This window comes from Mauremys mutica, chromosome 4 (genome assembly GCF_020497125.1).
Source record: "Mauremys mutica isolate MM-2020 ecotype Southern chromosome 4, ASM2049712v1, whole genome shotgun sequence".
In the NCBI taxonomy this organism is placed as follows: domain Eukaryota; kingdom Metazoa; phylum Chordata; order Testudines; family Geoemydidae; genus Mauremys; species Mauremys mutica.
Window position 1 is genome coordinate 157391236 of NC_059075.1, and position 14059 is coordinate 157405294.

General features: G+C 72.7%; 3 protein-coding genes across 8 annotated transcripts in view; 2 read left to right on the forward strand and 1 right to left on the reverse strand.

Annotated features, from left to right (window-relative positions):
* Positions 1 to 858: 858 nt before the first annotated feature.
* Positions 859 to 4703, forward strand: LOC123368507 (sulfotransferase 1C2-like). Of its 3 annotated transcripts, none has more exons than XM_045013355.1 (8): positions 859 to 1056; positions 2678 to 2855; positions 2959 to 3087; positions 3191 to 3288; positions 3504 to 3573; positions 3655 to 3749; positions 3900 to 4080; positions 4387 to 4703. In XM_045013355.1, exons 2-8 carry the CDS (start codon positions 2684 to 2686, stop codon positions 4497 to 4499), a joined length of 858 nt encoding a protein of 285 aa, XP_044869290.1. In that variant the 5' UTR covers positions 859 to 1056; positions 2678 to 2683; the 3' UTR covers positions 4500 to 4703. The 3 variants fall into 3 exon arrangements, with proteins under 3 accessions (XP_044869290.1, XP_044869288.1, XP_044869289.1); XM_045013353.1 differs by having other exon boundaries at positions 869 to 1056; positions 3447 to 3573; XM_045013354.1 differs by lacking the exon at positions 859 to 1056 and adding an exon at positions 1067 to 1200 and having other exon boundaries at positions 3447 to 3573.
* A 3629-nt stretch (positions 4704 to 8332) lies between these two features.
* On the reverse strand, positions 8333 to 10101 carry LOC123368546 (nuclear protein 1-like). The gene is made up of 3 exons (XM_045013410.1): positions 9911 to 10101; positions 9065 to 9208; positions 8333 to 8586 (listed from the first exon to the last, which is right to left on the reverse strand). Exons 1-2 carry the CDS (start codon positions 10011 to 10013, stop codon positions 9072 to 9074), a joined length of 240 nt encoding a protein of 79 aa, XP_044869345.1. The 5' UTR covers positions 10014 to 10101; the 3' UTR covers positions 8333 to 8586; positions 9065 to 9071.
* Positions 10102 to 11643: 1542 nt separating this feature from the next.
* The window catches only part of SGF29 (SAGA complex associated factor 29), a 36863-nt gene continuing 34447 nt past the window's right edge, over positions 11644 to 14059 (forward strand). Inside the window, exon 1 of one of the 4 annotated variants that reach the window (XM_045013331.1) lies at positions 11644 to 11926. In XM_045013331.1, coding sequence (XP_044869266.1) covers positions 11698 to 11926 — 229 coding nt within the window. In that variant the 5' untranslated portion in view covers positions 11644 to 11697. The other 3 variants (XM_045013330.1, XM_045013329.1, XM_045013332.1) reach the window with 3 other exon arrangements.

Genomic DNA, 14059 nt, shown 5'->3' on the forward strand with positions numbered 1-14059 from the left:
CCTCCCCCCGGGACAGCCGCACAGCGGCCGGAGGGAAACTGAGGCAGCCTGGGCTGCCTGGCGGGGCTAGAGAAACTGCCCCGCCCGCCCGGGCCCCTCCCCGCCCTGCCCCACATACCCCGCCCCCCACAGCCCGCCCCTCCCGTCCTGCCCCCCACAGCCCCCCCCCGCCCTCCCCCACACCCCGCCCCCCACAGCCCGCCCCTCCCGTCCTGCCCCCCACAGCCCCTCCCGCCCCGCCCCACACACCCCTCCCCAGCCTGCCCCCCACAGCCCCCCCAGCCTTGCCCCACATACCCCGCCCCTCCCCTGACCCCCTCAGCCCCCCCCCGCCCCCCACAGCCCCCCTGCCCTGCCCCACATACCCCGCCCCTCCCCTGACCCCCACAGCCCCCCCGCCCTGCCCCACATACCCCGCCCCTCCCCTGACCCCCTCAGCCCCCCCTGCCCCGCCCCACACACCCCGCCCCTCCCGTCCTGCCCCCCCACAGCCCCTCCCGCCCTGCCCCACACCCCGCCCCTCCCCACACCCCGCCCTGCCCCACATACCCCGCCCCTCCCGTCCTGCCCCCCACAGCCCCTCCCGCCCTGCCCCACACCCCGCCCCTCCCCTGACCCCCTCAGCCCCTCCCACCCCGCCCCTCCCGTCCTGCCCCACACCCCGCCCCTCCCGTCCTGCGCCCCACAGCCCCTCCCCCCCCGCCCCTCCCGTCCTGCCCCACACCCCGCCCCCCACAGCCCTCCCGCCCTGCCCCACATACCCCGCCCCTCCCCTTACCCCCTCAGCCCCCCCCGCCCCACACACCCCGCCCCTCCCGTCCTGCCCCCCACAGCCCCTCCCGCCCCGCTCCCCTACCCCTTCCCCACGGCGCCTCCCGTCCTGCCCCACCCCCCTCGTTTTCCGGCTGCTCCACGCCCCGGCCCCCGCCCCGTCCCCCGCTCTCCGGGCTGCGCCCCGTGGCGGGGCAGAGACTCGCGTGTCCGGGCTTGGTGCGAACCCGGCGCTGGAGGCTCTGCCGGGCCGGAGCCGGAGGCCCCTCTCCAGGGCACCCCGAGGTGAGGGACCCGCGCAGGATCCGCACTCGGCTCCGCCGGGCCTGGGGGCGCAGGGACCCAGCGGGTTCACGCCCCCCCCCGTGGGGTGCAGCCGCCCTAAAGCCCCGTGTCCCGCGGTGCCGCACACGGGGCCCCCTGCGACTGGTTAGTGCTGCCAGCCCCGCCCGGGGGCCCCATGGAGAGCCCAGACCGGGGGCGGGGAGCCGGGACTCCTGGGTTCTCTCCTGGCTCTGGCAGGGGAGTGGGGGCTGGTGGTTAGAACGGGGGGGCTGGGAGCCAGGACTCCTGGGTTCTCTCCCCGGCTCTGGGAGGGGAGCGGGAGCTGGTGGGTTAGAGCAGGGGGGCTGGGAGCCAGGACTCCTGGGTTCTCTCCCTGGCTCGGGGAGGGGAGTGGGGGCTGGTGGGTTAGAGCAGGGGGGCTGGGAGCCAGGACTCCTGGGTTCTCTCCCCGGCTCTGGGAGGGGAGCGGGAGCTGGTGGGTTAGAGCAGGGGGGCTGGGAGCCAGGACTCCTGGGTTCTCTCCCCGGCCCTGGAAGGGGAGTGGGGGCTGGTGGGTTAGAGCCGGGGAGGGGGCTGGGAGCCAGGACTCCTGGGTTCTCTCCCCGGCTCTGGGAGGGGAGCGGGAGCTGGTGGGTTAGAGCAGGGGGGGCTGGGAGCCAGGACTCCTGGGTTCTCTCCCCGGCTCTGGGAGGGGAGTGGGGGCTGGTGGGTTAGAGCAGGGGGGCTGGGAGCCAGGACTCCTGGGTTCTCTCCCAGGCTCTGGGAGGGGAGTGGGGGCTGGTGGTTAGAGCAGGGGGAGGCTGGGAGCCAGGACTCCTGGGTTCTCCCTGCCCTGGGGTACTTACAGTACTGAGCATGCTCAGTAACGTCTGCTGAAGTCCCTGCCCTTCCCCCCCTTGGGGTTCTGCGGGCTGCTATTGCTGGGGGTTAAAAAGGGCAGAGGGGGCGCCGGGTCTGGGTGGGGGTGAAGCAGCTGGAGGCGGGGGTGGGCGGGGCTAAGAGGAAACTCAGGGCTCGGGGGAGCAGAGGGTAAAACCCGGGCACAGGGGGCAGCAGTTACCCCGGTGGCACTGAGACCCCCCGGCCTGCGGAAATGGTGGGGGGCAAAGGGGCATTTCTATTTCCCCTCCCCCAGCCAGCGCCTGCCAGCCCGGGCGCCCCAGGCCGGGCTCCCGGTGCCCCGGCTACGGCTGTAACCCCCCCACCCCCCACCCCCGGTAGCCCCCCGCCGCGAGTTTCTTACAGCCCCTCACGTGGGGGCACGTTCCCAGGGGGACCAATTTACTCCACTGCACCGGCCGGGGGCAGCGTGGGAGCAGAACCCGGGCACGGGGCTGCGGGGGGCGTTCTGGGTGGGGCGCTGTGGGGCAGGGGGCGCTGGCTGTAGGGGGCGCTGTGGGGCAGGGGGTGCTGTGGGGCGGGGGGCACTGGCTGTAGGGGGGGTGCTGTGGGGCAGGGGGCGCTGGCTGTAGGGGGGGTGCTGTGGGGGGAGCGCTGGCTGTAGGGGGCGCTGTGGGGCAGGGGGCGCTGGCTGTAGGGGGCGCTGTGGGGCAGGGGGTGCTGTGGGGCGGGGTCGGGGCACTAGCTGCAGGGGGAATTTGACCCCGATCTCTCCCCCCAGCTCCCCATGGCCCAGGTGCAGCCAGTCCAGGGCCTGACCCCCGACATGGTCACTCGCTGCGAGCTGGTGGCCGTCCGGGGGGTCCCGCTGCCCAGTGACACGGCGGAGCTGTGGGGGCAGATATGGGGCTTCCAGGCCCGGCCTGACGATCTCCTCATCTGCACCTACCCCAAGGCAGGTGAGTGGGGACGGGGGCTGCGGGTCGGGAGTGAGGGGCACCAGCGGGGCTGCGGGTCGGGAGTGAGGGGCACCATGGGGCTGAGGTCTCTCCTCTCTGCTAGGCACCACATGGATTCAGGAGATCGTGGACATGATCCAGCAGGACGGGGACCCCCAGAAGTGCTGCCGCGCCCCCATTTACGAGCGCATCCCCTTCCTGGAGCTCTGCCCACCCCGCCCCCTCCCACGTGGTGAGCCGGCTCGAGGGGGCCCCGTGCGGCGGGAGAGGGGGAGGGGGAGGGGCTCGTGCCGCGGGGTCCGGACCCCACTCACTGGTGTCCCCGTCTGGTTCAGGGTTTGAAGAGGCTGCGGCGATGCCCCCCCCACGGACCCTGAAAACCCACCTGCCCCTGGAGCTAGTGCCCCCCTCCTTCTGGGAGCAGGACTGTAAGGTCAGGACGCCTGGGTTCTCACCTGGGGGGCGGGGGCTGGAGGGGGAGGGGAGAGCCAGGACGCCTGGGTTCTCTCCTGGGGGGGCGGGGGCTGGAGGTTGAGGGGGGGACGGGGGAGCCAGGACGCCTGGGTTCTCTCCCCATTCTCCCTCCCCCAGGTGATCTACGTGGCGCGGAACCCCAAGGACAACGCCGTCTCCTATTTCCATTTCCAGCGGATGAACCAGAGTCTCCCGGCCCCGGGCCGCTGGGACCAGTATCTACAGACCTTTGTGGCTGGGGGGGGTGAGTGAACCCCGCCTGCTGGCCCCCCCTTCCCGCCCTGGGGCCCCCCAGCCCAGCCTGACCCCCCCCCCTCTCTGACAGTGCCTTGGGGCTCCTGGTTCGACCACGTCCGCGCCTGGTGGGACGCGAGGGACGAACACCGAATCCTCTACCTCTTCTACGAGGATATCAAGCAGGTGAGCGCTGGGAGCTTCCCCCCGGCAGTGCCCCCCGGCGCTGCAAGCTTCCCCCCGGCAGTGCCCCCCCGGCGCTGCGAGCTTCCCCCCGGCAGTGCCCCCCCGGCGCTGCGAGCTTCCCCCCGGCAGTGCCCTGTCTCTCCCCACCAGGACCTGAGAGGTGAGATCCAGAAGGTGGGTCGGTTCCTGGGCCGGGAGCTGCCGGAGCCGGTTCTGGAGACGATCGTCGAGCGCACGTCGTTCGAGAGCATGAGGGAGAACCCCATGGCCAACTACAGCACGCTGCCCCCCTTCGTGTTCGACCATGCGGTGTCCCCCTTCATGCGCAAAGGTGGGGACTGGCAGCCGGATGCCTGGGTTCTCTCCCAGCTCGGGGGAGGTGTCACATCGCTCTGAGCCCGGACGCCTGGGTTCTCTCCCAGCTCGGGGGAGGTGTCACATCGCTCTGAGCCCGGACGCCTGGGTTCTCTCCCAGCTCGGGGGAGGTGTCACATCGCTCTGAGCCCGGACGCCTGGGTTCTCTCCCAGCTCGGGGGAGGTGTCACATCGCTCTGAGCCCGGACGCCTGGGTTCTCTCCCAGCTCGGGGGAGGTGTCACATCGCTCTGAGCCCGGACGCCTGGGTTCTCTCCCTTCAGGCACAGTGGGCGACTGGACGACCCAGTTCACGGTGGCGCAGAGCGAGTGGTTCGATGCCGAATGGGCCCAGCGGATGGAGGGGAGCGACCTGCGTTTCTGCACCCGGCTCTGAGGGGACAGCAGGGCCCCCGAGCCCCCGGCCTGGCCCCCGACCCGGCCCCTGAGCTCCCGGCCGGCCCCTCCCCAGTGGCTCACGCTGCGGTTTCCGAGCTGCACATCGGGGCCCCCTGGGGCCGGGTTCGCTGGGGTTGGGCCGGTTGTTGGGGACTGGGGGGGCCGAGGTTGGGGCTCCCCTGGAATAAACCATTGCACAGAATAAACCAGGTGCCTCCGGGTCACTGACATCCCCCCCCGCCCCTCCGGGCCCTTCGCCCCTGGAGCAGGGGAGGGGCTCTGCACTGTGAGCTTCCCACAGCAGTGCCCTCCCATACGCCAGGGGGCGCTGGACTACATTGCCCAGAGTGCTTTGCGGAATGGCCAGCTTGGGGTATGGAGGCTCAGGGGGGGCATTGGATTCTGCCCGCACGGCCTTATGGGAGCTGTAGTTCTGTGGCGGTTCTACGGCCTCCCCATAAGATTCCATCTCCCACACCCCCTTGCGCTGCCCCCCTCCCCCATGTGCCCCCCCCCCAGCACCAGCCCCTGGCTGAGAGAACACATCAGTTCCTGTCAGCCCCCCCCCCCCCGTGCCCCTTGGGAGGCTGCCTCCCACAATGCCCTGTGGCGCTGGCCGGGCTCCCAGCGTGCAATGCACGGGGCTGGGTGCACAAGGGAGCACGTGCTGTATGGGGGTGAGGGGCGGAGCTATGGCTGGAGGGTGGGGCCTAGGGCAGGTGGGGGCTGGGGGAGGGGCAGTTGTGTCCTAGGGGGCGGAGCTGTGCTGGGGGCGGGGCCGAGGGGGGCAGCAGAGGGTGATGGGGGAGAGCAGCTTCGCTGGCTGGGGAGGGGGGGTGGCCAGGGACAGCCCCCCCATTGTACTTAAAGCCCCGCCCAGGATCTTTTCGGGGGGGTCAGGCAAAGCGCCACATTTCTGGGTAATACGTGTATCAGTCCACAAGGTGTCACACGCATGTGAGCTCTGTATTACACTCGTGCACTCACACTCATTCACACTCACACACACTGTCGCTGGCAGGTGAGGTAGATGGGGGGGCCGGGCCGATGCTCCCATGCGGACGAGACCAGACCCGGGTTCTGTGCAGACGCCTCACGTTTCTCGCAGCGTCGCTCTCCCACGGATCTGCACCAGTGTCCCCCGCTGGTGCCTCGTGCTGCTCCTCTCCGGGGGTGTCCCAGCGCCGTTCTGCTGGCTCCCAACCCCCGCGGCCGTCCTGGGCCTGAGCTGGCCCGTGGGCCTGGTGTGGGGCTGGCTCCAGCCCCTGTCCGAGGGGTGCAGCCTCCCGCCTTCCTCAGCCAACGGGCCATTGATGGGGGCGGGGGGCAGATCTCATTCCGCTCGGAGCAAGAAGCGATTTTTCTTCTCCCGGGACTGGCCGTGGGGGCGCCGGCGCCGAGCCCGGGCTCAGCGCTGCGCTTCTATCGCAGGATTCAGGAGGAAGCTCCCATAGGAAAGCACTGGGGCCAGAGTGGCCTGAAAACAGAGTCGCAGGTGGATGCCGCAAGGCAAAGCCACAGGACAGTTACGCGAAGCTGCTTAATGCAGAGATTTATCCACACTCCCCCGGTGCCCCCTGTCCTGCCCCCTCCCAGTCTGGCGCCCCCTGCAGGTACGTGGAGGACACACCCAGCGCTCGGGGTCACCTTCCTCACGCGTGGCAGTGAGAGTCCCTGACGGTGAGTCCAGAGAACCCAGGCGTCCGGGGCCCCTGCTCTAACCACCAGCTCCCCCTCCCCCCCTTCCAGAGCCAGGAGAGAACCCAGGCGTCCAGGCCCCCAGCTCTAACCACCAGCTCCCCCTCCCCCCCTTCCAGAGCCAGGAGAGAACCCAGGTGTCCGAGCCCCCTGCTCTAACCACCAGCCCCCTCTCCCCTTCCAGAGCCAGGAGAGAACCCAGGCGTCCAGGCCCCCAGCTCTAACCACCAGCGCCCCCTCCCCCCCTTCCAGAGCCAGGAGAGAACCCAGGAGTCCGGGCTCCCAGCCCCCACCCAAGCTTCTATTCTCTCCCCATGGCAACGCCACCCAGCACTTGTATCCCCCTCTTCCAAGCCCTGCAGGATTTTAAAGGTGAGGGAGGCCTCACCTCAGTACTTAGGGGGCTGGGTTCCATGGGGCATGAAAGGGGGACCCTGGAGCCCCCTGTTTCTTGGGGGAGTTGTGTGTGTCCTTGGGGGGCTCTGCTGGCCCCCCGCACCTCCAGGGATGTTGAGTGCCCCTCCCCTTGGAGGCCTGGGGTGGGGTGTCTGACCCCTTTCCCCCAGGTGTCAAGTATCAGAGGGGTAGCCATGTTAGTCTGGTTCTGTAGAAGCAGCAAAGAATCCTGTGGCACCTTATAGACTAACAGACGTTTTGCAGCATGAGCTTTCGTGGGTGAATCCCCACTTCTTCGGATGCAAGGTGGGTGGGTATCACCCACGAAAGCTCATGCTGCAAAACGTCTGTTAGTCTATAAGGTGCCACAGGATTCTTTGCTGCTTTCCGCCAGGGGTCTGCGAGTACCTGGCCGCGGAGAACTGCGCCTCCAAGCAGAAGCTCTGCCCCCCCCGCGGTGAGGTTCCTGGGCAGGCCGGGGCTGGAGCGTGGGGGTGGGGTTACCCGGGAAGGGGCGGGGCTGCAAGGGAGAGGGGGTGGAGCTATGTGGGAAGGGGCGGGGCTGGATGGAGCTCTCTGGGCGGGCTCTGCCATGGGGCAGGGAATTGGGGGGTCTGTTGTGGGGATTCGGGAAGCTGCCTGGGGGGGGCAGGGGATGTGGGCGGGGTTAACACACAAAGGGGGAAGTTTAGGGAGGTTGTGCAGGTGCGCCCAGGGCATTGTGGGTAACAGGAGGGGAGGAGTGTTGGGGAGGGTAGCTGCTCCCAGGGCATTGTGGGTAACCCCCCCCCCCAGTCGGGGAGCAGGACATCAGCTGAGCAGTACTGGTTGCCCCAGTGCATGCTGGGAAAGGGACCCCTGCCCGGTGGTGCCCTCACGGCCAGCTACCCCCAGTGCCGGGGGGGGCACTCCTCTTTGATTGGCTGGCCAACACCTCAAGGTGCCGGATTGGCTGGCACAATGCACTGCTGAGACTGGCTGTGCTGTGCCCTCATTGGGCGGCATGTCCGCAGCCTGTGCCCCCTCATCTCTCATTGGCCGATTGTGCTTGCTCCGCAGAGGGGCTGTTTATGATTGGATGGGGCCACCCACAGCTGTGCTGGCCTGTGATGTGCCCCGGGCTCACCCTTGTCTGTGATTGGATGACACCATACACCTGTGAGCCTCTGGTTGGTTGGTATGCCCAGCACCCGCCACCTCACGTCAGCACATGATTGACAGCTGTCAGGGGGCAGGGCTCAGCAGGGCATTGCTCTCACTACCTCCCCAAGGCTATGACCCCCCCCCCGCTGCAAAGGCTGCTGGGAGCTGCTAAGCCCTCCCCTGAGCTAGTTCAGTAGGGGTGCAGCCCCAGGGTCACCCTCAGGTCAGCTGGGGGGTCAGGGGGCACCGCTGATGGGCAGTGGCCAAGCTTGGCAGCAGGAAGTGATGTCTGCACCCCTTGGCGTGAGTTCAAAGATGGCCACCCTTGTGGCAGGAAGTGATGTCATCCCTGCCAACACTCCCCCACTGCTCACCCCCCCAGCTGGGCCTCCCCAACCCAGGGCCCCTGTAGCAGCATTAAATTCTCCCCTAGGATCAATGTCTCAGACCCATTGGGGCTCCACTGGCCCCCCCCAGGCCCTGCCTGCCCCACACTGGAGGGGCCGGTGTCCCCTCCCGCCAGGCAAACCCCCATCAGCCATGCAATAGTCAAGTTTCTTTATTAAGGGGGGTGGGGGGAACAGACCCGCCCCCTTGATACCCCCCTTCACCCTCACCCCCCAATTCCCTCTTCCTCCCCGCTGGCAATGAGCGAAATCGCCCCCAGCAGGGAGGTCACTCGGGGCCCCCTCGCCGCCCCTCTCCCGCGGGGGCGGCTAAGAGGCCTGGGCAGGAGCCTGGGCACGGCCGCGTGCCCCCCCGGGCATCGGGCGTCCGTCCAGCTCGTCTCGGTGTCGTGTGGCGTTGCCGATGAGTCCGGAACCAGGTTCGCTTGGCGAGGCTCAGAGCTGGGGGTGGGGAGCAGATGTGAGGGGGGGCTCCGAGGGAACCAGCTCCACCCCCCCCGGCCATTTCCACAGCCACACAGATGCCCGGCAGGAGTGGCAGCCATCTCAGCCCCCCCGCTCAGCCCCCCTTGCCCTGCCCGACTCAGCCCCCCCTGTGCCCTCTCCGCTCAGCCCCCTTGGCTGCCCGGCTCAGCCACCCCTGTGCCCCCCCTGCCCGGCCCCCTTGGCTGCCCGGCTCAGCCCCCCCTGTGCCCCCCCCGCCCGGCCCCCTTGGCTGCCCGGCTCAGCCCCCCCTGTGCCCCCCCTGCCCGGCCCCCTTGGCGGCCCGGCTCCCCCCCCCGGGTGCCCCCCCGCCCGGCCCCCTTGGCTGCCGGGCTCCGCCCCCCCTTGCCTCCCCGCCCGGCCCCCTTGGCTGCCGGGCTCCGCCCCCCCTTCCCCCCCGGCTGCCCGGCTCCGCCCCCCCCCGCCCGGCTCTCACCGCGGTCTCACTCCTGGCCGCGCCGCCGCTCCGAGCGCTGCAGTTTCAGGGCGATCTTGCGCTCGTGGCCGGCGGGGCTGGGCCGGTTCGTGTTCCCGGCCGCCTCCCGCTTGGAGCGGCCCTTCCGGCTGCACCCGCCCGGCACTGGGGGGAGACGGGGGTGAGAGCAGCCCCCGTGCCCCGCGCCCACCCCTGGGTGCAGAAGACCCCGCGCCTAGGCTGGCAGTGGGGGGCACCAGCGGGAGGGGAGGCGCGGGGGGGCTGCGGGGGCACAGGGGGGCTGCGAGGCGGGGTCCCGGGGGGCACTGCGGCCGGGGGAAGCACAGACGGTTCCGGGGGGTGGGGGAAACCACAGGGGGGGATGCGGGGCGGGAGGGGGGAAGCACAGGGGGTCCCAGGGGGGCAGTGGGGAGCACAGGGGGGTCCCGGGGGATGCGGGGCGGGAGGGGGGTCCCGGGGGGGCAGTGGGGAGCACAGGAGATCCCCGGGGGGCAGCGGGGCGGAAGGGGGGAGCACGGGGGGTCCCAGGGGGGCAGTGGGGAGCACAGGGGGGTCCCGGGGGATGCGGGGCGGGAGGGGGATCCCGGGGGGATGCGGGGCGGGAGGGGGGGTCCTGGGGGGGCAGTGGGGAGCACAGGAGGTTCCCGGGGGGCAGCGGGGCGGGAGGGGGGAGCACAGGGGGTCCCGGGGGGCAGCGGGGCGGGAGGGGGGATCCTGGGGGGCAGCGGGACGCACAGGGGGGTCCCGCGGGGGGCCAGCGGGGGGGGTCCCGGGCGGGGGCGCACGGGGGGGGTCCCGGGCGGGGGCAGCGGGTCGCACGGGGGGGGCGCACGGGGGGGCACTCACCGCTGTAGCGCTCGGTCAGGCTGTAGTAGTCGTAGGGGTCGAAGTGCTGCCCCTCGAAGGGGGTGGGCACCAGCTTGTGCGGCTCGAGCAGGGCCCCGGCCATGGCTGCGCGGGGGCGTCCGTCCGTCCCGCCGCGCCCCGCGGGCCCCCTTTTATCGCCACGCGCCCATCATGGCCCCCCCGCCCCGCGGGGACCGAGCACGTGACGGGCCTGCCAGCAAAACAACCCTGACGTCATCCCCCGCCGGCCCCCCCGCCTGACTCGCAGCCCCCCCCCCCGAGCCCCTCATCCCCCCAGAGCCCCCCCGACCCGCACCCGCGTGCTGTGTTTAGGGGACTCTGTGGGGGCCGAGGTCTCCCCCCCCCCAACCCGACCTCGTGCTGGGGATTTTCCACCGGCGCCCGGTGCTGGCCGGGCTCCAAGACACAGAGCCGGGGGCGGGGGGGGGCGGGGGGGCTGCTGCCGCCTCGTGTCCTTGTTCCCCCAGCTCGGCCCCATTGCCAGCCACCCCCCACCGCTCTCCCCCCCATCCAGCCCCCCCCGCCCCCATTGCCAGCCGCCCCCCCGTTCTCCCCCCAGAGCCAGCCACCCCCCCGTTCTCCCGCCCAGCCAGCCGCCCCCGCCCCCAGAGCCAGCCGCCCCCCGTTCTCCCCCCCAGCCAGCCGCCCGCGCCCCCAGAGCCAGCCGCCCCCCGTTCTCCCCCCCAGCCAGCCACCCCCGCCCCCATTGCCAGCCGCCCCCCGTTCTCCCCCCCAGCCAGCCGCCCCCGCCCGCAGAGCCAGCCGCCCCCCGCTCTCCCCCCCTGCCTGCCACCCCCCGTTCTCCCCCCCAGCCAGCCGCCCCCGCCCCCAGAGCCAGCCGCCCCCCGTTCTCCCCCCCAGCCAGCCGCCCCCAGAGCCAGCCGCCCCCCGTTCTCCCCCCAGCCAGGCCGCCCGCGCCCCCAGAGCCAGCCGCCCCCCGTTCTCCCCCCCAGCCAGCCGCCCCCGCCCCCATTGCCAGCCGCCCCCCGTTCTCCCCCCCAGCCAGCCGCCCCCGCCCCCAGAGCCAGCCGCCCATCGTTCTCCCCCCAGCCAGCCAACCCCGCCCCCAGAGCCAGCCGCCCCCCGTTCTCCCCCCAGCCAGCCGCCCCCGCCCCCTGTGCCTGCCGCCCCCCGTTCTCCCCCCCTGCCAGCCGCCCCCGCCCCCAGAGCCAGCCGCCCATCGTTCTCCCCCCCCGCCAGCCTCCCCCGCCCCCAGTGCCAGCCGCCCCCCGTTCTCCCCCCCAGCCAGCCAACCCCGCCCCCAGAGCCATCCGCACCCCGTTCTCCGCGCCTGCCATTCACCCCTGCCCCCTTTGGAAGGCGCCCCCCGTTCTCCCCCCCAGCCAGCCGCCCCCGCCCCCAGAGCCAGCCGCCCCCCGTTCTCCCCCCCCGCCAGCCACCCCCGCCCCCCGAGCCATCCGCACCCCGCTCCCGCCCTCAGCCAGCCTCCCCCGCCCCCATTGCCAGCCGCCCCCCGTTCTCCCCCCCAGCCAGCCGCCCGCGCCCCCAGCGCCAGCCCCCCCCCGTTCTCCCCCCCAGAGCCAGCCGCCCCCCGCTCTCCCCCCCCGCCAGCCACCCCCGCCCCCATTGCCAGCCACCCCCCCCCCCCGGGCACAGAGCCCCCCCCGCCGGGTCTGAGCATGACGCGGCCAGTCACTCTGCCCCGAGGAGGGGGGGCCTGGAGGTCACGTGCTCCTGTCCCCCTCCCCCTAAGGCACGATTCCCAGAGCCCGGCTGGCGCCTTACTGAGCCGTGCGCATGCGCGGATGCGGCGCTGTGACCTACAGACCCAACAGGCAACACGCCCTTGTTCCCATCTCGCCACGAACGAGAAGACAAAGGCGCATGCGTGGGAGACCCTCGAACACCCGGAAACTACATGTCCCAAGAGGCTCCGCACTACTGCGAGCATGCGCAGTGCGATCCTTTCGCCTTGCACCGCCCCGGAGCCTCCGCGCTGTCGCCAGCGCCTCCCACGGTCCTCGTCCGGCCTCGGTACGGTGCAGCCTGCGGCGGGTGTGGGACTCCGGCCACGGGAGCGGTTGGTCTCGGGGATTTCGTAGGCGAAGGACGCGGCTTTCGCAGGGGGAGGAGGGCGGCATCTTAAATCGGAGAGTGCGCATGCGCCGGAAGCAAACGGCGCCGCGGCTTAGAAAATGCGCATGCGCTCTAGATGGAGTTTAGGCGCGAGGTTGAATGTGCGCATGCGTCACGGGCTTGGCCCCCTGCGCGTTAGAAAAGGCTCCTCAAGTTGGTTGAGCTGCGCATGCGCCTGTGGTAAGCAAAAGAGGCGGGAGTTCTCCCTCACTTGCAGCCGCGCATGCGTGTGGGATGGGAGCGTCTGACCCCCCCCACTCCCGCCCCCGCCCCAGGGCCTGCTGGGAGCGTCTCACCCCCCCGCCCCCACCCCCGCCCCAGGGCCTGCTGGGAGCGTCTGACCCCCCCCCCACTCCCGCCCCCGCCCCAGGGCCCGCTGGGAGCGTCTGACCCCCCCCACTCCCGCCCCCGCCCCAGGGCCCGCTGGGAGCGTCTGACCCCCCCCACTCCCGCCCCCGCCCCAGGGCCCGCTGGGAGCGTCTGACCCCCCCCACTCCCGCCCCCGCCCCAGGGCCTGCTGGGAGCGTCGGTCCCGCCCCCCCTCCCGCCCCCGCCCCAGGGCCTGCTGGGAGCGTCTGACCCCCCCCCACTCCCCCCCCAGGGCCTGCTGGGAGCGTCTCACCCCCCACCCCAGGGCCTGCTGGGAGCGTCTGACCCCCCCCACTCCCCCCCCAGGGCCTGCTGGGAGCGTCTCACCCCCCACCCCAGGGCCTGCTGGGAGCGTCTCACCCCCCCGCCCCCGCCCCAGGGCCTGCTGGGTGCATGTTTCCCCCCCCCACCCACTCCCCAGGGCCTGCTGGGAGCGTCTGACCCCCCCCACTCCCGCCCCCGCCCCAGGGCCCGCTGGGAGCGTCTGACCCCCCCCACTCCCGCCCCAGGGCCCGCTGGGTGCGTCTGCCCCCCCCCCGCCCCCGCCCCAGGGCCTGCTGGGAGCGTCTGACCCCCCCCCCACTCCCGCCCCCGCCCCAGGGCCTGCTGGGAGCGTCTGACCCCCCCCCACTCCCGCCCCCGCCCCAGGGCCCGCTGGGAGCGTCTGACCCCCCCCACTCCCGCCCCAGGGCCTGCTGGGAGCGTCTGACCCCCCCCACCCCCGCCCCAGGGCCTGCTGGGAGCGTCTGACCCCCCCCACTCCCGCCCCCGCCCCAGGGCCCGCTGGGAGCGTCTGACCCCCCCCACTCCCGCCCCAGGGCCTGCTGGGAGCGTCTGACCCCCCCCGCCCCCGCCCCAGGGCCTGCTGGGAGCGTCTGACCCCCCCCCGCCCCAGGGGCTGGTGGGAGCGTCTGACCCCCCCCCCACTCCCGCCCCCGCCCCAGGGCCTGCTGGGAGCGTCTGACCCCCCCGCCCCCGCCCCAGGGCCTGCTGGGAGCGTCTGACCCCCCCCACTCCCGCCCCCGCCCCAGGGCCTGCTGGGTGCGTCTGACCCCCCCCCCCCCGCCCCGCCCCAGGGCCTGCTGGGAGCGTCTGACCCCACCCCCACCCCCGCCCCAGGGCCTGCTGGGAGCGTCTGACCCCACCCCCACCCCCGCCCCAGGGCCTGCTGGGAGCGTCTGACCCCCCCCACTCCCGCCCCCGCCCCAGGGCCTGCTGGGAGCGTCTGACCCCCCCGCCCCAGGGCCTGCTGGGAGCGTCTGACCCCACCCCCACCCCCGCCCCAGGGCCTGCTGGGAGTGTCTGACCCCCCCCACTCCCGCCCCCGCCCCAGGGCCTGCTGGGAGCGTCTGACCCCCTCGCCCCCGCCCCAGGGCCTGCTGGGAGCGTCTGACCCCCCCCCGCCCCCGCCCCAGGGCCTGCTGGGAGCGTCTGACCCCCCCGCCCCCGCCCCAGGGCCTGCTGGGAGCATCTGACCCCACCCCCACCCCCGCCCCAGGGCCTGCTGGGAGCGTCTGACCCCCCCCCACTCCCCCCCCAGGGCCTGCTGGGAGCGTCTGACCCCCCCCACTCCCGCCCCCGCCCCAGGGCCTGCTGGGAGCGTCTCACCCCCCACCCCAGGGCCTGCTGGGAGCGTCTGACCCCCCCCCACTCCCGCCCCCG